Source organism: Trachinotus anak, unplaced genomic scaffold, assembly GCF_046630095.1.
Source record: "Trachinotus anak isolate AG129_WGS33_773 ecotype Australia unplaced genomic scaffold, CSIRO_AGI_Tana_v1 ptg000025l, whole genome shotgun sequence".
NCBI lineage: Eukaryota > Metazoa > Chordata > Actinopteri > Carangiformes > Carangidae > Trachinotus > Trachinotus anak.
Genome location: NW_027273876.1, coordinates 3,187,282 through 3,209,612, shown reverse-complemented (window position 1 = coordinate 3,209,612; position 22,331 = coordinate 3,187,282). Strand labels below are relative to the sequence as shown.

Sequence of the window (22,331 nt, the reverse complement as noted above, 5' to 3'; positions counted from 1 at the left end):
TCAACTGCTGTAGAGAGGAGCATCCTTCAGTCGAGAGGCCACCGCTATGGGCCAACGGTTTCTATATCAAAGTGATTTAATTTTCCAGTCAATAAAATCAGTCATCAGCACAAGAGCCAATACCACCGACGCTGCATTCTGCCTGTGACTGAGCCATGTTTGTGGAGTTTTGCTCCGATGAAACTGAGGGAGCTCGTCACCTAGAAAATGATGCTTCACTTCTACTCTGCATTTCCTCATGTGTTTGGATATTGCACTGCAAGACGAATCTGACAAAAAGAGCCATTTTGCAAATTCTTCATATTTTCCAGATGTTCAGTGTTAATAAAATAATCTTAAACTTGAATGATAACTACTGCAAAGTAATCTTAAATATTAATGTGAGCAATAATTGAAGTAAAGTCTAACAAATTAACAGAATAAGTCACTGCAAAGATTACTAACCAGCAATATTTCTGTTTATTGAGAAAGGAAGATTTTTTAAAATCCAAATGCAAGCAGCTTTCTCTCTCTTTTGCAACCCCAATCAATGAAAGTAACTATCAAAATCTAATAATCTAACAGTATCTAATCCGTGTGTAGAGGCTGGAAGTGAGCAAAGAGAGGTGCAGAATGATTGATAAGTGAAGGGGTGAGAAAGTGAACGAAAGAGCCCGTCATTCGATATGCCATCTGTGGTCAGGGCCTGTACCTCTTCCCAGATGGCTTTGAACGCCGGCGTGACAGTTTGAAGACTGATTTCCCTCTCACCAGTGATTTTGGCAAAGGTAATGTACTCACTGAGTGAAACAGAATCTTGATGTATCTTATTTAATAGAAAGAGTGATGGACGACGGCCCTGAGAAGATCGGATCACCCCTTTTGTCCTTCTCGGGATCTTGTAGCCACCCTGACACATGGGACTGTCTATCCCTCAGTGCAGACTCACACACACTCTTCCTCACAACGCTCTCAATCAAACTCTAATTTCTATTAAAGATGTGACATTAAGAGCTCCAGAACTATTTTAAGCCCTGAGAGATGCAGTTTTTACTTCCTTTCAACTAAATTGCTGTTGCTAGGCAATTTTAGCCAAAACTCTGCTTAGTGGATTGAATTGTGGGCTATTTGTTGCCTGGCAACATTAGCTAATTGGACGTTCTGTGACAGAGCATTCAGAAGGACCCAGCTCTCGCTGATTTCAACAACATAACTGTTCCTCAACAGATAGAGCTCGGTGAGACGAGCACAGAGACCAGAGGAAGCTGATTTCTAGTCAGTGTGAGGAGAATCTTCCCCTTCCTGCCTGTGTGGCTCTGCAGCAGCCGCCCCGGTCCTGACGAGCTTATTAGTGTTGCTTGATTTAAAATGAGTGATAAGTCTGGGTGTCGTGGTGATAGGGAGGCACCTGGGAACACAAATTTCACAGCCAGGGAGGATCATCACAAATATTTCTTGTTGCAAAAATCCCTGAGGGCTCGAGTGTGTGTCAGCGGAGCGCCTGAGTCTGTTTGTCTGACTGAGTATCATGAGTGTTTGTGTGTGCAGCACCTTCCTGTCTATTTATCTGAGTGTGGGCGGTTGCTGCTGCATCTGTGCATGTGAGGTAACCACATCCTCATACCTGGCAGCACCTCGTAGATATCCTCGTCCTCCTCGTCAACCTCCTCCTGCCGTCCGCCCTGTTTGCGGCTCTGAGAGGCCTGGGGAGCACCGGGCCCAGGTGGGGGAGCTCCGGTCACCCCCTCAATGTCATCATAGGTCTCCTCTTCGTCCTCCTCCTCGTCGTCATCGAAAGGGATGAAGCTGGAGCTGAGATCTATCAGGGAAGGAGGGACAACGTGATGGGCGGCGCAGCGTGGCACAAAAGACACACACATGCATTAAAGGGTAAAGTAAGAGGAATGTTCGAAGGGTCCTGACTGCACAACAGGCGAGGACACGTGCCATGTAGTGGCAGTAACAAACACTGGAGGCTTGAATTCAGGTTGCACATAATGACTCTTTTTTATTATGATTTATTCATGTGTTTGGTAATTTTTTATAAGGTGATGTCTGACTAACAGTTCAATCCTAAAAATCATGCAAATGTTTGGCTTTTTTGCTCAGCAAATTTTAAATTATCTGTTCATGGTTCAACAAGTTAAATTTAAGACTTTAGTTTGAAATTGAATTTCTGTTTCACCGGCAAAAGTATGAAAGATATTAGTGAAAACCAGTAGGGACAATAAGAATAAGGTCTAGAATTATTCACCAAGAACATGATTTTCTTCCCCACATTTTTATCATATTTTTGTACTTTGGTACTTCTGTGCAGTACATAACAACAATTTGTAATAATATCGTTATTTAATCATCTGGATAAACAGCCAAAACAGATGGATGATTAACCAATTAAAAAATCATTAATCTAAGAGCCACATATAAATTTTATATAAGGTCATAGGTCTGGGACAATAGTGCTGAGAGTTTTCCAGACAGTTTTTGCTAAAATCACATTCAAAAACCTTTTGTGACTAAAGTTCCTGCCATTTTCTGATGATCCACTAATCCATAAACTCTTTTAACATAATTTATGTATCCAGCTCTTTACTCACGTTGCATGTCACCCCATTCCTCTCACATTTTCTCCATCTTTTCTCTATATCTTCGATTAATCACCAAACTCCTTGTAATTAAGATTCATAACATATCATATGATCGCATCTTTTGTTGCATGTCACACCCCTCTCTCTCTCTCTCTCTGTCCTTGCATTTTTCATATCTCTATCTCTACTGTCTACTCAAATAAAGACAAAATGCCACATAATAATTTTTTACTAAATAAAAGATCTGATTTCCACAAAGTTCCTAAAAGAGTGGCCACAAAAATCAAAGTGCACATTGCAAAGCAAAAGTCAGCCTCGTTCTGAGGTAAATTTAGGAGGTAAAGAGGTTAAAAAACCATCTGCATGTTCTGGATCAGACTGCATTTCGTAGTAAAACTGGACTGGAAGGAAGTAAGACAAACTGCCGAGTGTCTGTTACTTCCCGCAAATCAGTGGCCCGGCCCGAGCCCATTTTAGAGTAGACGAGGCACGACTGCTCGCTCAGATGGAGGAGCCGTCTCATTGCAGGCGACTGGCCACTGCAACACAGGGTATCAGGTCCTCTGGTGTACACCAGCGGCCAAGCAGAAATCAATGTCACTGGAGGATAACCAGAACATCTACCAATCAATTTCCTGTAAGTTGGAATTCGGTAGGAGGGTTAGGGGAGGAGTGGTTGGGGGGTGGGGGGTGGAGGAGAGCTAGGGCTACATGATGGTGCAAATGACATGGTGGGTGACATGTCGAATGTTCGGCTGTGCAGTTAGTGATGGATTGGGTGGTTTTCGTTTGAGTCAGAGATGATAAAGGGCTCCCTTTCATTTCTGACCTTTCTGCCCCCTCGAAAGCACGAGCTAACTTTGGTGGAAGACTGAGGAAAAAGGAAGGTTTACACTGCTTTAACTGTATTTTCAAATTAACCTGTGTGACTTTTAAAAAGACTTTTAAAATGCCAAAAATGATTCGTCTCAACATGACATCCTCTATCCACAAACCCACGATTCAAATAAGGACACAAATAAAGAGAAAGCAACAAAAACACACATGCAATAGGTGCCAGAGACAGTGCTGAGAGATGCTGGCTTACCTCTAAGTACAAAATTGATTTGGTCCACCCATTCTCTGGCCTCTTGAGGGCTGCTGGCAGTGAACTGGAGGGACAGAGTCGCAATAATCCTGCAATTATCATCACAGCTCCGGCTGCATTTATATGGAAATAAAAGTCCTGATTTTTCTTCTTTGAGGCTCAGACCAAACCTCTTCCTATCTGACTCAGAAAAAAGACAAATGGAATTTTTTCCTTTTAAGATAGCGATTGAATTATGAGAATAAAATTATCTGTTTTTAAAATATCTAATTAAGACATATAAAGTCATAGTCACAGGAAAAACTGTTTCAAACTCAGGCATTAAAGCTGCAAATGCCACATACAGATGTGGGTAATAAATGTTTTCTAAATGTACTTAGATTAGTGTTCAACTGATAATGAAGTCAATGCTAATATCTGAGTGTTAAATAACAATATATTGCCAATATTAATTTATTTAAACATTATAACATAAGGTTGCAACAAGGATTATTTAAATTGTTGATTAATGTCACAATTATTTCCTCAATTAATAATGTGGTCTACAAAAAGTTAGAAAATGGATCAGGTCTTCAAACATCTTGTAACAGAGGACACACAGTCACAAAACAGTAAATATTCTCATTTGAAAGGTCTGAACTTGTGAGGTTTTAGCACCTTTGCTTAAATACAGACAACCAATTAATCAACTGTCAAAATAGTTGCCAGTTCATTTTCACATTGATCAATTAATGGATTAATAATTTCAGATCTAATCACATAACATTTAAGAGACATTAAATTTGTTTTTTGAAAGAGCTGTGACCAAGATACGAACTGTACGGGACATTTTATAGTAGCCAAATAAACTAAACTGCTCTCTAGTGGACCGACTATGTTATGGAGACCCCGTTTCTAAATTACCTCTATCATACAGTACCTGTGGCATTTACCGCAATTTCTTGTTACTTATTGGGTTGTAGTTTAGATATTTCCACTAGAGAAGAAGGGCTAATTTTAAGTAAGGACCCATTTCCACAATAATATCTATCAAACTATCTCCCCTTACTTCAGTTCCCTGACACAAACTTTTATCTACATTAGTCTTTACAGGCTTGTTGTGGCGGTAACAGACCTGGAAAGCCCGGCGTCCAGGTGCAACCAGCTCGAAACAGCTGCTTTTCTTGGAGTCTTTTCTCAGGTTGGGCACCAACTGTGCACTGTAGCCGTTTATATAAAAGGAACCTTTTTGCTGTTTATCTGTGGAGAGGAGTACACACGGGAGGTTGTTATCTGATTTAGTTTAAGTATCTGTAATGTTTCTCCATGTTGGCGTTTCAAACAAACCTTTTTCACTCCCAAAGTAGTAGAATATCGAGTTGTTCAGGACGCACCATCTCTTCTGCCACTCAGAGCCAAAGAAGCTGTGGTCTAAATAAATAAAAATAGATCAAAATGGAAATTGTTCATATGCAGGTAGCTATTGATAAGGAAAATGTGCATATATTCAAATAGTTTCTAGATAATATGCCAGATAATAGCAGTTTTGCAATAATAACAGTAGTGAGTACTTTACTGAAGCCACTGATATTGTCCTTCTGCAGTTAATCTCCAGCAACAATTCAAGTGAGTAAATCTTGATAACACTACTTCATCCAGGACTGGAATCTAGATGCTGCTATACCTTTTCGTTTCTTCTCCAAGTAGCCTTGCTTCAAGATGTTGCTGAGGTCCTGGGCTGCCACAGAGGGGATGTCCCCAAAGTCTGTGAACACAAGCAGTTCATGTTAGTCTATAAAAGATTTTTTTTTTTTAAATGAAGAATTCACAACAACTTCCCAGAGACCAAGGCAACCTCTTCAAATCCAAACATGTTTGATTTATACTGATATAAAAAGAGAGAAAAACAATAAATCCTCATATTTGAGAAGTTGGAGCCAGAGAAAGTTCAGCATCTTTTCTTGACAAATGACTTAAAAAGATTAATTTGTTATTTCAATTCAACTAATCAATTAATCAACTAATCGTTTCAGCACTAACTCCTAATAAGCTGCACTTAAAATGTTCTTCATTCCCAAGGCAACACACACACACACACACACACACAAATATAAAGTCTCCAACCCTGTGGATCAAATACATCCCTGCTTGGCTTTAGGAAACTGGATCAATACATTTACAGTGCTGCTGAGCGATGCAATCCATTCATCTGCTCACGTTGCACTTTAAATGGGAGCAACCTTCCTGTGGGGATTCAAACAACTCTCTTCAATTTGCAAAGTCAAATTTTAAACATGATAGGACCGTGGCACAACTTGAGAGCTTTAAGTTAATTAGTGCAATTGTAGGAAAGCAATGCACCGTGCACTTCAGACGGCGTTAAGCCTACGGTGCCATTCAGAAGTTTTAGGATGACTGTGGCTTTTCCAACTTCTAACCAGGGATGTTTATGTGAAATGGGGTTTAACCACTTGTCCACCAGGTTTTAACCAGCTGTTCCATGTTGAAAAAGATCTAAGAAGAAATCTGCTTATTTGACCTATTGTCTTTAGCCTTTAGTCATTAGAGAGGAACTTGTAAAATTGACCCCAGGTCGACCTCGAGGGCCGTCTTCCGTCCCGCACTTCAACAGGACTACCTGGTTTTTCCATGTGTCAAAAACAAAGCTCGGCTTCCTCTGAATTCATTAGTCAACAGGCATTAGTCCTGCAGGAGAAAAAAGCATGGGGCCAACAGGAACCGCCTTTTTAGCCTGAAACACAGGAACAATTTAAAGACCATTTACACTAGTCAGCATGACACCCCATACAGACCACTGATGACAGGGGGAATGCCTGGAGTCCATCCCCCTCACAGAGGACCTGTTTAACTGCTGGGAAAACCCAAACATGTCATCCCAAACAGGGTCCTCTGGCTTAAACAAAGAGCATCCCCCAACAGTAGAAAAACTCTTCTCTCTTTCTCATTCATAAAAACCAGCAACATGAAAAAGCAGCTGCAGCTAAGTGCCCACTCCTACTGTGTCCTGCTCTCTCTGTGAAAGTTGTTGCTCTGAGTCTTTTCTCTGTGAGTTCTGTCAGAATAGCTTTGATATAGGGAGCAAACAAACCTGATATTGGCTTTTTGCTCGGCTAACATTCCTGAGATTTAAGTTCACTACAGTCCAGCGTGTGATCCGACAAACCTGCACCGCTTCAGCTCGTGGGCCTGACGGATGAGCGGGTCATTCCAGAGCAGAGCCCCAGACACCTCACAGCACTAACACGCTCACATATCATCAGCCTGCCTTTGTGGATGGACTGACCGGTGACACTATAAATACAGAGGTGCTGAGGACTGTTTTGTCAAAGAGAACCTGATTCAGTACATCATAACAAACAGCGGTCATTATGCTCCTCCACCTCATCTATCCGCCGACAGTCCGTCCATTTTTTTCCTGGGCCTGCTTCCCTGTTGCGGCCCACTTCTAATCCCCTCATCTGTCTGCTTCCCTCGCTCTTCATTTATCTCAAAGGTTGAGCCCGGCTAATAGATGAGGAGGTGCAGAATCAACATGGGATCACTCTGATCTGCTTGAGTCAATAAACATTACACATTCATGCATGTTTAACACTTTAACGCCGAGTGACCTGACCTCACTTGACTGTCCTCCTTCTTTGTATGAAGGTGCAAACACAGGCTTTAAAATGGGAACCTGCACAAAATAGTTCTAGTTTCTTCCACAGGGTCGCAGCACAACCTAAAAGCACCACGCAGTTTAATGCTGCTTGCTCCCACCCTAAACAAAAGCAGATCCTGATTGGTCCTAAGTTAACAATGCCTCCTTTAATGAAAATTACACACTAACACCTCTTTGGGACCAGAGCAATTTTAAGTGGATATTCAGAGGTAATGTTGTTTGAAAAAGCATCATTTAGAGCGTTAAAAAAGCCCAACAACCATCATGGTGTTTGAGTTTTGAGTTTGAGTACAGGCACAGAGAGACACATTAATGCATCTAATTAAGGCCTCATCAAAATCGCAGACAGACGGCACTCCTTCATAAAAATCATAAATTGCTGTATCAATTATTCAGGGCAATGCCATGACTTCATTTTCATCCCTTTTGCGTTTTAATTAGCACCATCCACAGCTTTGGTATTGACATTAATTTGATGGCAATTTATTGATATTTCAGCGTAACCTATTTAGCTGAGTGCAATTACCAACAAAGAGAAGCAGACAGATGTGACGCCGGAGTCGCATCACGTGTTTCGTAAATCAAGGTGAGGAGCCGCCACCAGGCCACGCTAACTGAATCTAACGGCTCTCAGTGGTCATCAGCGAGGAGAAGATTCGAGCCACCCCCATTTCCAAATGGAAGGAGATAATCAATAGAAATTGACCAGAGATATGTGTTTAATTGATCCTGGCAAAGGAACGTTTCCATAAGCGAGCTGACCTGTGTGCAGATAAGTGCTCCGTTCTGTTGCCATCCTGAACTTGTTTTAAACTCGGGGTGGGAGGGTGGGGGGTCGGGAGAGGGCGGGTGGGGGGTACACAACAATGCATCTGAGCTGCCAGCGGTTTGCCACAGCCACAATCTCTCATTTGGTTATTCACACTCTCTCAGCATGGTGTTATGAGCTCAGCAGTTGATCCTGCAAGAAAAGGCTGATTTATGTTAGCATGACCAGAGGGAGTTAATGTATTCTCTCATTAAAATCCACTTTAGTTAGGCTGAAAGTCAATCAAAGGCTGGATAGAAAGTGGATCAAAATGAAGGGAAATGGTTGGGTGGGAGGACTAATATGTTACATTAGATCTAACGGTGGTCATAATGCAACATGGATGTTATGAAAACACAAAAATGCACTGAAGATGTTGACTGCTGCAGAAGATGGGAACGTTGAAGGAAAGCGAGCACTCCCCTTATTATCTCTTCTGTCAGACAGTAGGAAGGCAGAGGGGAGCAACGGCACTGCCACGGTTCAGTCCCAGCAGGGGTCCATGTACTTTCAGAGTCGACGGTCTGAACCACTATTGTGTCCCTGGCTATAGAAACCTATCAGTTTTCCACAGAGAAAGCCTGGATACAGTCTTTTATCAGGATTAAAATAAAAATGATTTCTTCCCTCCTTCTTGCAGCTTTTTCATGTTTTAAAATTTCATCCATAAAACATTTGTTACCTGCAGCCATGCAGATGTGAAGCTACTGTAATAAAACTCTATGTGTCTTAGCAGAAAATTTCTTGCTGTATTTATTACGTTTGACATACGAGCAGCGTCTTCTAATACAAGTGGGATGGGTGAAATGTTTGGAAAGACAGGGAAATAAAAAATTAACAGCTAATATTTTTGCCTCGCTCTGTCCATCAACGTCTATCAAGTCTATTTGAAGACTGGATGCCATATGTGATGCCTAATACTGGTTGTCTTAAGTGCCTAATCTATTCTTTGTCTTAATGAGAGTGTGTGTGTCATACATCTCTTTAGTATTTGCTTGAAGGTCTACATCTGTGGTTCTTTGTGCTGCTGTAGATTTGTAGTCCTTTGTGATGTTGAGACTCATCTGTTGTAAAGTTATGATGGTCATATGTTTTGTTTTTGTTCCATCACAGCTTTTATTGGGTCTCTTTCCATTTATGACGGATTCTATTATACATGCCTTTGTGTTGTTTTAGTCTGCTTTCGAGCTGCTACAATTATTTTTTATTATTGATTCATTTGCCAGATATTTTCTCAATGAATCATTTGGTCTATTAAACGTCATAATGTAGAAGAAAATGACAGTCACAAATTACTAAAGCCCAAACTGATTCAATCAAACTGCTTGTTTTATCTGACAAACAATCCAAAACCCAAAGATATTAAATATTATTGTTATAATAAATAAGAAAACCAGAAAATAATTACATTTGAGGAGCTAAACCTGTGCTTTTTGGTCATTTTTGCATTAAAAAAGTTGCAGATAAATTTTCTCTATTTAACAAATGGACTTATTGTACCAGCTCTAGTTTGCTTTTTGCCTTCATTGTTTCATTATTTGTTTGTTTCTTTTTCTTTTTAACATCAACCTGCCCAAGGATGAATGAAAATTAACCTTATGGCAAAATGTGGCACATTTACATCACACTGATGTTAATTAATACATGATATCCCACTTGTAAATGTCTAAGCAAATCATTTTTTAAACCTGTATTAACTATGAGGTGAAACAAATAAATAAAATATTAGCTGACTCTGTTAATGGGATTAATAAATTAATTAATCTATTGTGTAGGGGAGGTAACCCCCCCCCCCGAGCACAGATTGGAATAAAAATCAGCAAGTTATCATATGTTTTCTTTCTCCTTTGCTTAGTCCTTGAGCACGGGGGCTTTCACAGTGCCTTTTCCATGCAAGAGGTATTGCATTGAATGCAGCATCAGGGGGCAGGACCTGACCTCCGCGTGAACTCTGCTGATGAGGTGAAACAGAAGGCAGAAAGAGGCTCCCCTGGCCCTGAGGGGGCTGAGGGGAGGAATGCTGCTGATTCTACAGACGAAGCGAGCGAGACCGCAATCCTCTTCGATACCGTCCTTGATTAGGAAAAAGGATTCACTCAGTGCACCTTCACCCACCCGGCGCTCAATCTGCGCGCAGGCCAAAGCTAAATTGATACATTTTTCCTCATTACAGTAGGAGGCCCTCGCTGTGCGTCCCTCCAGCGAGGCGGCCGTCAGGAGGGAGGAGAGAGACTGAGAGGCACTGAGGTTAAGGGCAGAATGTCTTCCCTGCCCTCCTCTCCTCCCCCTGATTTGATTAGGACTTCAGTCATCGATACATAAACCGTGTTTAGAACCTCCTAATGCATGTGTTTGAACCAAAGAAAACATGCAGTGCATTATATCAGGCTGCATGATGCCTCCGTCGTCTACTAATGTTTAATGGGACCGGGAATTTATGCAGGAGTGATTAAGGTTTTTTTTGTTTTTTTTTTTTTTTGATCAGGGATGTCAATCAGGTTAAACAACAAACGTCTGTCTCTGACTTGAGATAAAAGCTTTACTGAGTGAAGCTGTATAAAAGCTTTAACATGTACAGTTTAGGTTTTCTTTAATGATTTTGATTCTGGAAAAAGAAAAATCAATGAAACTGCAACTATAAGCCATGCAGAGATATCTATTGTTTATCTCTTTTATTGTCTGACTGTCTGTTACACCTGATGCAATTTGGAAGAAAAAAAAAATGTATATGCCTTATGCCTTTATATACACAGGAATAGATGTCAAGTCATTCTAGGCTCCGTTTTCTACTATTCCTGCGTTCAAACAGCACAGCCCCACCACTGCAAAGACACTAAGGGGCTAAATTTACTATGTGACATCGGCTTCCCCCTGGGCAGCTATAAGCAGCGTCTACAGCGACCCTGAATTTCCCTTTTCTAGATTTACTACCACTATTCAAATGCTTAACTGCAGATACAATGATCCTCTAATCGCTGGGGATGGTTTTCAGCTGCTACACTGACACAGAGTAAGAAAGAAAAAAAAAAGAAAGCAGTAGTATGAATATAAATACCAACAATGGAAGAGTTCGGGCCCACAGGAGCCTGCGTATCCGTGATAAAAACCGGATATAACACAGTCGACGACAGAGCCTGGAGGGAAAAACACTCAGAGAAAATCAACACACTCGCCCTCTGAATGTGCAGTTATTGCAACCTTAAAATGCTTCTGTTATTTCCACTAAAATGCCTTAAATATAATTTCAGCAATAGCGGTAAATAAATATGTTCGTAAGGACTGTGTCAGTGTTTTCTGAGCAATATCTCATCCCTATTACCTTTACATATAATCACTCTTATTTTATAGTCACTGCTGTTGCATGTTATGCCAATAAACAATTATATGATGCTATCATTCTTTGACTCCTTTCATAAATCACTAGCAAGTCTGTGGGCAACAGGTGTTACAGGAAAATTATTCTGCCAAAGCAAAGACACTCAAATGCTCAGAGAAATCAGCCTCTGGCTTAAATCTGATGCTATTTGTTTTGCTTAAAATAAGAATATTTAGTCAAATTATTTCCAGTAGATCAAATTGTGGATTTTTTTTTTACCAACTTGGACTCATATAATTACAAACAATGTATTTGTTTACATTTATAAACTGTAAAAAGATTATTATTCATTCGGATATGTTTTTCCCATTAGTGCTACCATAAATTTTACACTGTTTTAAATTTCATTCTTAAAATTTTCTAGAGACCTGCACTGTAATTACTGTGATCTTTATTATATATTTTTAGCAGGTTTCCATTTCGTCTTTAATAAACAAGTATTGGTAATGAGAGAATAATCACTTTGCACTTGGCCTTTTTTGAGCAAATTAGGATATGTTACATTTGTTTTTTTCTTGCTTTCCTCTTTTGCAGAAAACATGGCATTTTGAAATAGTTGCAATAAAATAAATCATACAAATATTTTGCCAGTGTATAAATATTTATATTTTACATATATTTTATATCTATATCTACAAGTAAAATAATAATAATTGTGAAAAAAGGATTTTTTTCAATATTCAACATTTAAAATATTATTCTCAAACTTTTTCATTTGTTTAAAAATAAATGAAAGTAAAGTAAATAAATCAGAAACAAAATAACACAAAACGGTTTTGCAGTGCGTCATTCAGAGGAGAAGGGTAAATCATCCTCTGTGACAGTAACTGCTGCAGAAGCCATTCAAAACGAAAACTGTGACAATATACAAAGGAACGCATACAAAAAAATAACATGATATAAAACAGCATGGATGATCATTATTTAATGAATGTTTTTTTTCTTCAATATTTGTTTCTAAAGTAAGTTTTTAAAATTAGGTTTACTTCACACAGAAACCAAAATTACAATCACTGAAGGCATTAAATTAAGTGAATTAGTCAAACCAACTACATTTAAAAACAATAATTTAATTATGTTCATTTAAATGTGACAATTTTGAAAATGTCACTTTAACTGTGATCAGTTGTAGGGAATCTATATTTTGAAGTTAAATGCATAATTGGTTTCTTTAAATCAAACTAATTACAGTTTGCATGATGCCAAACCAGACAACGTTTCTAAACAATTAAATGTCGTTCCAATCTACTCACTTCTGATTCTATTTCTTTGAGATAACTAACTTACAGCACAGGCCAGTATAAAGCAACGGTAAATATTTCCATTGTAGATAAGCAATCCTCAAACAGCATATAAGCCCACAACAGCCCTGTCCCACTTGGCACACACACGGTGACGACTTGTCCCAGCCGTGCAGAGATCCCGGTGTAAAGAGGGATGCATCCTCAACATCCCTGAATAACTCCACAAGGGCATGTTAATGACCTTAAAGTGCTACATTACAGCAACAATTAAACAGAGGGATCCCAGAGGCATTGGGAGCCGTCGTGTCACTGTCTGTTTACAGGCCAACACATCTCTCCCATCTCCATTTATTTCCCTAAGAAATCAGCAGGGCCACCTGGGCTTGGCATTGAAACTTCATTCATCTCCAGAAATGGATTCCAGTGGAGGGCAAAATCAAATTCTCATTTGCAAGGCAGGGGGAGAGAGAGAGGGAGTGAATGCAGGAGGTACCTGGGAAGGCTAACCTCTGGGTGAACCCGCCGCATCTGATAGTTTTGCTATTTGTCTGTGACATTGACAGCTCTGGGGGAGATTAGGAGCCACCCTGCCCCAGCTTCCCACTTTGCATTCTGCCTATGTGCCTCTTTACAGATGGACTGCTGCACATTTACCTTCGCCTGTTTTCCCTGGGTTTCAACATGACGCTACACCAGAGGCAACAGAGGGATGTAATTATATGCAATGCAACAATAAAACAAAGCAAACGAGGGGAGAGCTGCATCAGAGGGCTTCCAAACCAGGAGGATGCAAAAACTACACAGTGTGGCTTTTTGGTGGGGGTGAAACCAGAGATGAGAGTGATGGATGCCCTTCGGTTAAATACGTCCAAATCCCCCCTTCAAGCCGCTCTCTTCTTGCCAGGCAATGTGAGTGAGTGTGTGAGAGAGAGTGTACAAGATTAATAGTGTAAACAGCGAGGGAGAGAGGGAGAGAAAGGCAGCCAAGAGAGAAAGAGAGAGAGAGAGAGAGGGAGAGAGAGAGAGAAAGAGAGAGAGAGAGAGAGAGAGAAAGAAAAGACTATCAGCATCTGCAGCAGCACAGTAGCCCTCGGGGAATAGTGTGAACTTTTGAACCCTGATGGCGAGCAGTCGCAGCGATGCACAGAGCCTGCTCCTGCCTCGTAATGTGAGTGTGTGTGTGTCTTTCTAGAAAAGCACACAGGCAGCAACTGAGGGAGGAGAGGAAAGGAGAGCGAAGGAGAAGGAGGAGGAGTGGAGGTCATTAACATATTCCTCGCTTCCTTGCAAACGAGCAGCCGCTATCCAAATGTCATGAAATCCATACACCGATGACTGCGGTGAAAAATTAATCTCCAGGCAGATATTCTGACAGATAGATACAGTAGATGGCTATCAGCCGGGTCCGAAGAAACTTTCCGACTGATGGGCGTTGTGTGACAGGAAGGCCAATCACTCACACAACTCTGGAGTGCAGACAGGTCACAGGTTGGCCAGGCAAGAGGCCAAAGGTCAAAAGTTCAGTAAGTGGGGAGACGGCACGATCAACGGCCAACAAACTTGCAATGAGGTCATCTGTGCAGACCCCAGAAAAGCGCCCAGGTGCTGCGTTTAAAGGGAGAAAAACTGGTATAAACGCCACTATGCAATTTATTCAACAACGTTCCAGCATTTCTGTCTGCACCTCTTGTTCATTTAAAGTCAGACACTTTCTCTTTCTCCACAACTTAATTTGATTTCAAACACAGACAGGGGCCAGTTGGCACCTACAACATCGCTGATTTACCCTCTAATGGGGCATCAATCCATCAGCTGGCATCGCTTTTCCTATTTCACCAGCCAACAGACCCAGGCATGCACCCTCAAACACACTTCACTTTATATAGCTTTATCAAGCTTCAGCCAAAACGACAAAAATTTGATTTAATATTCTATTTACCGGCGTCGTGTAATAATGTTGTTACTGTGCATTGGCTCCTCATATTCAAATGAGGAATAGGCAACAGCGAGACATAACTTCAAATTGGTTATCCTACTGCTTTCTATTGCCAGTAATTGGTTGAGGAAATTGGAACGGCGGAGTAATCACTGACAGGAGTCACATTCCTGAATTCTTTAAAAAGGCCTACACAACAAAGACAGCTGGAAATATTAGTCAGCTAAATCATCAGTGTCATTATTCATGCAAAAATGCCAAGAATTCCCAAGTTCCAGCTTCTAAATTTCAGGAATATACAGCTTTTCCTTGTTTAATGGGAAAGTAAATTGAAGATCTATGGATGGACCTCACCTTGGGCTTCATTACTGATTAAATTATAATTGATTAATTGAGAAAATAATCGTCTATATATCACCTTAAATGATCACCAAGACATTTTTTATAAATCTGAGGGAGAATAATATGAACCACAATATAGAGCCATAATAATCTCACCTCATGTGGTATAATATAATAACACCAAACACAGGGGAGAAAGTAACATGCACGCTGAATCGAAGTTTTAGAGCCGACATCCACACCTGAGCAAATACAGGCTATATGGTACATCATCACAGAATCATTACGATCACAAAGAAGAAGAGGGAGATGTTTCAAAAGCGCCATCTTTTTTTTTTTTTTTTTTTTTTTTGCACGCCTCCTGAAACAAAGCTCTTCCTGCAGCACTCTGTCATCGCTGCAGCTTCCCAGCAAACAACCCCGAGCGCCCAGCAGTGCTCCCCAATCAAAGAAAAACAAACAGGCCATTTCGACTTCGTAAACTTGACCTGCGAACAGCATGACAGAACTAAAAGCCCCACATCTCCGGCTGTCTCCTGGGGTCTACTTGTGCGGTGTGTGTGTGTGTGTGTGTGTGTGTGTGTGTGTGTGAGAGATTTTGTACGCCGGGGGGAGAAGATTTTTTTTTGTGCATATGTTAGTATGCAAAATGTACTGGAATGGGAAAGAGTGTGTGTGATGGTGGGTGTGAAATAGAAACATCCTGAAAATGTGTGTGAGCCCCAAATAGCAATGAGACAGGGAGGGAGAGAGAGAGAGAGTGAGAGAGAGAGATGGAGGTTGCTAAAGGGGGCAGACGAGGCTGGGGTGAGGCTGCAGGCGCGGTCAGGTCACCGGTGCGGTCGGCGGGTGAAACTCAGTTCACATTACCATGCAGACACCCGGGCTAACAATGGAGGCTCCATCTGTTCCTGTCAGCCATTACAAATCTGGTGTCACCCAGTCCGCTGAAGACAACAGGCCACCGCATCTAATCAAACGGCACAGGCTCCTCCTGCGTGTAAAAGCAGCCATCGACTTCACACTCACTCACTCTCTGGTTAGGGAACAGAGAGCAGCAAAGGCAGGCAGTCAATTACCACGGATAATACATTCTCCGAGTCACAAAGTCTCTATTGTGTACAGTAGGCTCAAATAAAATGATGCAATTAAAGTCCAGAGAAAAAACCCAATTTTCCATCTTCTTCTCACAGCCAAACCTTTTTTCTCAACATCACAAAATTCTAATTTATTTTCACAACAAAAAAAGGTAATCTGCTGATTTTTACATTAAAAGGAATAAAAGAAAATTTAAACCGTCACCATGGATGATTCTTCCTCTTAAAAAGACACTGATTTCATTAAGCGGTCGTGCCATTATTTTCCACAAACACTCCCCTCTTCCCTTGAAACAGACCGCCCAGCAGAAAAGTGTGAGCCATTTCTTTCAACTGGCAATGAACAGAGAATGAACTATGAACTCCACATGCCCTTTAAGTGAGGACACAGGCCATTCACTGCGCTAACATGACCGCAGTCCCCCATCAATAAAAAGGACACAGCGCTGCGAGGTGTGCATTTCTCCAACAGAATCAAATCTTAGGATTATTCATCCAAAAAAAAAAAAAAACAAAACATGTTTTTTAAGTGTAGTTATTTAGTGTCAAGAGGCACCAGTTGGTGATAATAAAAGAAAAATGCAAATGAAAGAGAAAGAAGATTCTCGTGGTGCTGCATAATTGGCTATTTCTCACATTTAACATCGACAATGGTGTGACACCGTGTTCGAGCTTTAACAGCCATCGTGCTCCACAGTAACAGACGGCGTAGTTTGTAGTTGGGCGCGTTACCATTATAGCCTTAGGGGGAATTTTTAAAGCTTTTTATAGTTTGATTTTGTTTGTTTCCCCGAGGAAATCTTGTGGTGTTTATTCTGAAATAAACAATTTCAAAAAATAAATTATGGTTGTCTTGTGGCCGATGTCCCCACCATCTGCTGTGATTTGTTTACTCTGCTTTTCCAAAGTTGCACAGAAAGGCGGGAATTACTCTTCTGTGGGCAGAGGACGGAAGAGTTCATTAAGCCGTTTCCAAATAAGGGGATCATTTTTGACTACATCCAGCTGGCATTAACTACCGGTATCACAAAGCGACTGCGTGACAACATGTTATTTTTTCTGATAGGGAAATTCCACATGGTTCAGGCTTTAGGAGCTGAAAAAGAGTGAGAGGTAGCGATTGGCACCTGAGGCGGCCGAGTCAGTAATGCCCACCTGCAGCATGTCATGTCAAGGGCTATTAGCTGGCGCATAGAGTCAGAAATACAAAAAGTCTGAACGGGAGGGAGGGCAAGTATGAGAAAGGAAGATAGAGAGAAAGATTGATAAAGGGAGAGAGAGATAGAGCCCACATGGCCCCTCAGGTACAGTGTTGTATTTCAAACCCGGTTGTGAAAGAATAGAGGGGCTCAGGGTCAATCAATCACTGCATTAGCCTGCAGCTACAAAGCCTCCTCTCTGTGTGGGCTGCTCCATGCCTCCCACAGTCCACACATACAGCTCAAGGATACAGACCAGGAGCCGAGGATCTGCCACTGGAGGGAGCTCTAGGTCACCGTTCAGGCCTTTGTGAACCACCAGCCCCTTTTCTCCAGCGTCAGGACGGCCTACCTGCACACTGGCTAGAAGGCAGAGGAGAGGGAGGAGGAGTCAGTGATGTCACCGGAGTCGGGCCAAGAGGTAGGAGGCCAGCAGAGAGGGGAATTTTCACAGATGTGGTATAGTTTCTCAAATTAATAAGGCGAGCAACAATATACAGCAAAAAAAGGTCTGCCTGCGCTTCCTGTGGCGAGGTGTAGGTGTGTCAGGGAGGATGTTGAGGATCGTGTGTTAAAACTGCACTTGTTTGGTTCTTTTAGAGGAACACCGCCTCGTCTCCTGTGACACTGACTCCTCCTTTTTACCTTTTCCTTTGTCGATGCTGAATTCCTCGCACACTGTAGCCTTTCAGTGGAAACACATGTTCTCAAAGACAATAACAGGCATGTTCGTGCCATTGTCAGGGTTAAAATTTCACCCCATTGTCCTCAGTTAAACTAGATGGTACAGGCTGAAAGTTGAATGTAATCTGGGCCAATGTCTGCTGCTCAAAATTGAAATTATTGTCCCCCCCCCCCCCCCCCAACTAATGTTGCGAAGTAGAAGCTATTAGTGCTGCTTTGCCATGCAGAAACACCCACATTTAAAACTGCACTGCGCAAACAGATCTCATACAAACACACACACACACTTGTACTTCTGTCTTTGTGAGGACACTCATTGACATAATGTATTACCTAGCCCCTTACCCTAACCTTAACCATCACAACGGAGTGCCTAACCCTAACCCTGACCCTAAACTTAACCTAAACCTAATTCTAACCATAACTCTAGGACCGGCCAAAATGTCCTCACTTTCCCAAAATGTCCTCACTCTGTTAGTAAAATACTTTTTTTGGTCCTTACTATGTAGCAAGTACAGGTACACACACACACACGCACGCACGCACGCACGCACGCACGCACGCACGCACGCACGCACGCACACACACACACACACACACACACAGGGAATCAGAATGAGGACTGTTGTTAACTTACACTCAGGGCCTCCATCATCCTGGTAGTCAGAGGCTACTGAGGCGTCATCTGACGGGGCAGAGCGACCCAGGCTGGAGCTGCGGTTGTCATCAGAACCGTCGTCCTCCGCTGCGTCTGTGTATGCGTGTGTGAAAATGTGTACGTGTGTGAAACACAAGATTTCAGTTGTGCATGATGTGTCTGTCACAAACTTGTGCTCAACCAGAGATTCTAATCTACACACAAACACACAACAGAAACAACTGAGCGCCGTCAGTACTTTGATAGAGATTGTTCAGGAAAATTTTACTCACATGGGAAGGGAAATTCCTGAGGGTTTCTGTAAAATTGAAATAAGCTTGAATCAAAATTTGTTGCCTTTACTTTAGACAAGTAATTGCTTCCTGCACAGAAGGCCACAAAACCACAGGTTTTCTGTACCGGAGCACGACTCTCTTATCACCTCGTGCAGGCAGCACCAGTGGAGATGTTTGTTTCCGGAGTAAACTACTGCACCTCGTACAAGAGTTTCTTTTCTTTGGGTTCGTGGATTCTTCCTCATGCTTGGAAATTTAATCACATTAAGATTAAGATTAAATTATCCTAATCAGAAAAGATTATTCTACAAGAGCTTTAAACTTTTAATAGCAATAAGAATGAAGTCTTGAAGGTGACACCATTACACTAAATGAGTTCCTTCAAATGTAATTTAGCAAACTGTGTTCAAAGCAATTGCAGCAACAATTAAGGGTCTTGTGTGATATTAAAAGCAAAAGTTAGACAATGGTGTCATGAAATTACAAGCAAAGCAGCTTTCCCTGTCTCTCGCTCAACACTGATGTAACGCTGCTTCTACAGGTAAAATCCTACCTTATATGGACGACCCTGAAGTTATTCAGTAAGACTTTCCGAGCTTCTTGGGCGTCTTCACTGAGGTCCTCATTTTGAAGGATGTCTGCTACAAACGTCTCACAGTCTGAGGTAAACAGAAAACACTGTAAGCGTGGCGTTCATGGCGTAACTTTCAGGTAATAGGGTCAGAAGCTACAGGAAAGCCATGAAGCAACAAACACACAAATATGTGATTGAGTTCAGTGTGGGAGACAAAGCTCAAAACCTCCTGCAACTATTTACTTAGATAAAACATGACACTTTTGTGGTGCACATCACCCTGCCCTCTTTGCCAGGTCTGTCTGCAGCAACATATCATAACCTTGGAGTACAAAGTTCAAAATAAAAGTCTGAAAAGTTCGAGAGCAGCTGTGTGTTATTTTATCTCTGAGATCAAGCTGTGAAACTGTTTTATGGGGACAACAACATGAACACATGTACAATATAAAGTGTTCCAACACAGCAGCTCTGCAGTTTTCATCGTGACTTGTTTTTTGGGGGTTTTTTTTACCTGGTGGTTATGTTTTTACACACATCTGTTTCTTTGTTTGTCAGCAGGATTAAGCAAAAACTACTAAGCTGATTTTTACCAAACTCAGCCGAGGGACGAAACATGGGCCTGTTACAGAACCCATGACATTTTGGTGCTGATCTGGTTAAAGTGGCAGATCCAGGAAATGTTAATCACTTTTCTTACCATTGTGAGACTGAGCATTTTTCAACATTTTTGTATTTTTTGACCTTGGCAGAGGTGTACGCTCTACTGAGAGCCATATATGTTCATATATTTGATATAAGTTAATCAACGTGTCTTTGGATCCTGGTTTCTTATTCACAACCCTCAGGTCAGTGCTTCTCTTTTACAAATGATATGTACTGTACATATCATTCAAATGAAAACTCTCACTGATGCAAATTAATGAAAATGTAGTCTTTCAAATATCCCAGCCCTTCTTCTAATTTGTTCGTTGTTTCTATTCTGGCAACTGGAAACTCAAATGTCTAAGCTGCTTATAGTTTTACCACTACACTGCTTACTAAAGGCCAAATTATTCTAAACATCACTCTGCTCATTGTGTGGCTTGGCCGTTGTAGCTTAGCAGCAGTTACGATCAACATGCTGAGGTGAAGTGTGAACTGGTTTTAAAGACAGAGTGACACCACAGAGTCATGGGAGACCCATCTTCGTGATACTGTAGGCAAAACAGGCTAGTCCACATCACTTATCTGATTCAATTTCTTTATGTCCACACTCACATGAGTCATAAATGTCCTGACATATGCAAATGTTCTTTCAAAGGCCGTGTTTGTCGGCATGGCAGCACATGCAAATCTAACTATTACTATGGTGCCACCTTTAACAGTTTATTACAAGGGTTGAGAAATGTGGTGTTTTTTATGTTCTTCTGTTTACTTTTGTTTGTTCAACTTAAGTAGGCATGATTATTTTATGAGCAAGAGAATAAAGAATAAAACAAAAGATATGACACTTTCCTTCAGGTTTTCACATTAAGTTCTCTGAACCACCTACATGTTCACAACTAGTAGAACCAGAAACCATTTGCACATTTGAGATTTAACTTTGTTGTGATAAAAGGATGCCCGCTTACACTATATTTCCATGGTTGCACTCTGTAATAAGGATATAAAGATAAAACTGTACTGTTTAAAATAAGCATTATAACAATAAAAATAAAGGAATTACCGTCCAAAAGTCTCCTAATGTCGTTCGGGATTGTCCCCATCCCTGACTTTCACCTGTCCAACTCCAGACACTGTGGTTTCAGACTTTTCTGCCCCTTCACACTTTGCTTTTTCACACTGCAAGGCAGCCTATGCACACTCAGCCTCTGTCATACTGTTACAGCTCCATTACAGAAACAAAGGCCTGCATGCACACACACACACACTCACAGACAAACTGCCACAGCATCTAACCACCTGTGTCCTTTTGCACTGAAACCTAACTTCCGTGCATGCATCTAGATTTGCACAAAATGGGGTGGAGCAGGTGCAGAGATGACAACTTCCTCTGAACCCTGGTTTCTCAGACGAGGCTGACGACAAAATTTGACTGACACTGAGAAAACCCTTCTCTTTTACATAATCACACCGCCACAAATCAGGCCGGCGTGGGGGGTAATGATCCTGCATGTTGGTGAATTACAAAATGAGCAACTGAAAATGAAACAAAACAAAGTCCTGTGGATATTAACTGAAAACTTTATTCTATATTTATGCTGAATTCTATTTGTTTGTACACACATTTGACATGTTGCATGTGTAGGTTACTTGCTGCCCTCTGAATAAATGTCTCAATGTTGTGCTAGCTTAGCATTGAGAAATAACTGAAAGTAAACCAGCTGATCACTCTCTGTTTTACCTATAATTACTTCCAAAGTACATATTTATTTCCAGGAAATTTCCTAGGAGATTGTTTGGTAATACTTTGGAATTTCAGGACCAGGAATTGGAATTTAAGGATTTCTTTAGGCTAAAAACCTGTGGTAAACATTACTTAGTCTGTGCAAAGTGTGCAGTAAACTCCACTGTGAAGACTTAAGTACTGTCCCACTTTTGTGGTGACACAAATAACATCCTATTTATGTGTTGGACGAAGCTTTCCAAGCGTTTAATTATTTGTCAACAGCCTCAAATATAGCTTGTTTACTGTACTAAATACTGCACAGTCAAAGACATTTATTAGACATTTACCCAAATACAAGCCCTGAAATTTCCACTCATACTAATCAATGTCAACTTGAAAACAAAGTTGAGCTTTTTCTGAAAAGTATGTGGCGTTTGTTTGCTAATTATCTTAGGGTT

The 22,331-nt window shown here is 41.1% G+C and overlaps 1 protein-coding gene across 3 annotated transcripts in view; it reads right to left on the bottom strand.

Annotated features, from left to right (window-relative positions):
- The window catches only part of skap1 (src kinase associated phosphoprotein 1), a 35,603-nt gene extending 13,285 nt beyond the window's left edge, over window positions 1-22,318 (bottom strand). The window contains exons 1-9 of one of the 3 annotated variants that reach the window (XM_071463094.1): window positions 21,211-22,318; window positions 19,485-19,590; window positions 18,929-18,954; window positions 18,636-18,749; window positions 5,318-5,398; window positions 4,981-5,064; window positions 4,769-4,893; window positions 3,655-3,718; window positions 1,604-1,798 (exon numbers count right to left, since the gene is read on the bottom strand). In XM_071463094.1, coding sequence (XP_071319195.1) covers window positions 1,604-1,798; window positions 3,655-3,718; window positions 4,769-4,893; window positions 4,981-5,064; window positions 5,318-5,398; window positions 18,636-18,749; window positions 18,929-18,954; window positions 19,485-19,590; window positions 21,211-21,250 — 835 coding nt within the window. In that variant the 5' untranslated portion in view covers window positions 21,251-22,318. The remainder of the gene's footprint in view (window positions 1-1,603; window positions 1,799-3,654; window positions 3,719-4,768; window positions 4,894-4,980; window positions 5,065-5,317; window positions 5,399-18,635; window positions 18,750-18,928; window positions 18,955-19,484; window positions 19,591-21,210) is intronic. The other 2 variants (XM_071463093.1, XM_071463092.1) reach the window with 2 other exon arrangements.
- Between the last annotated feature and the right edge of the window lie 13 nt (window positions 22,319-22,331).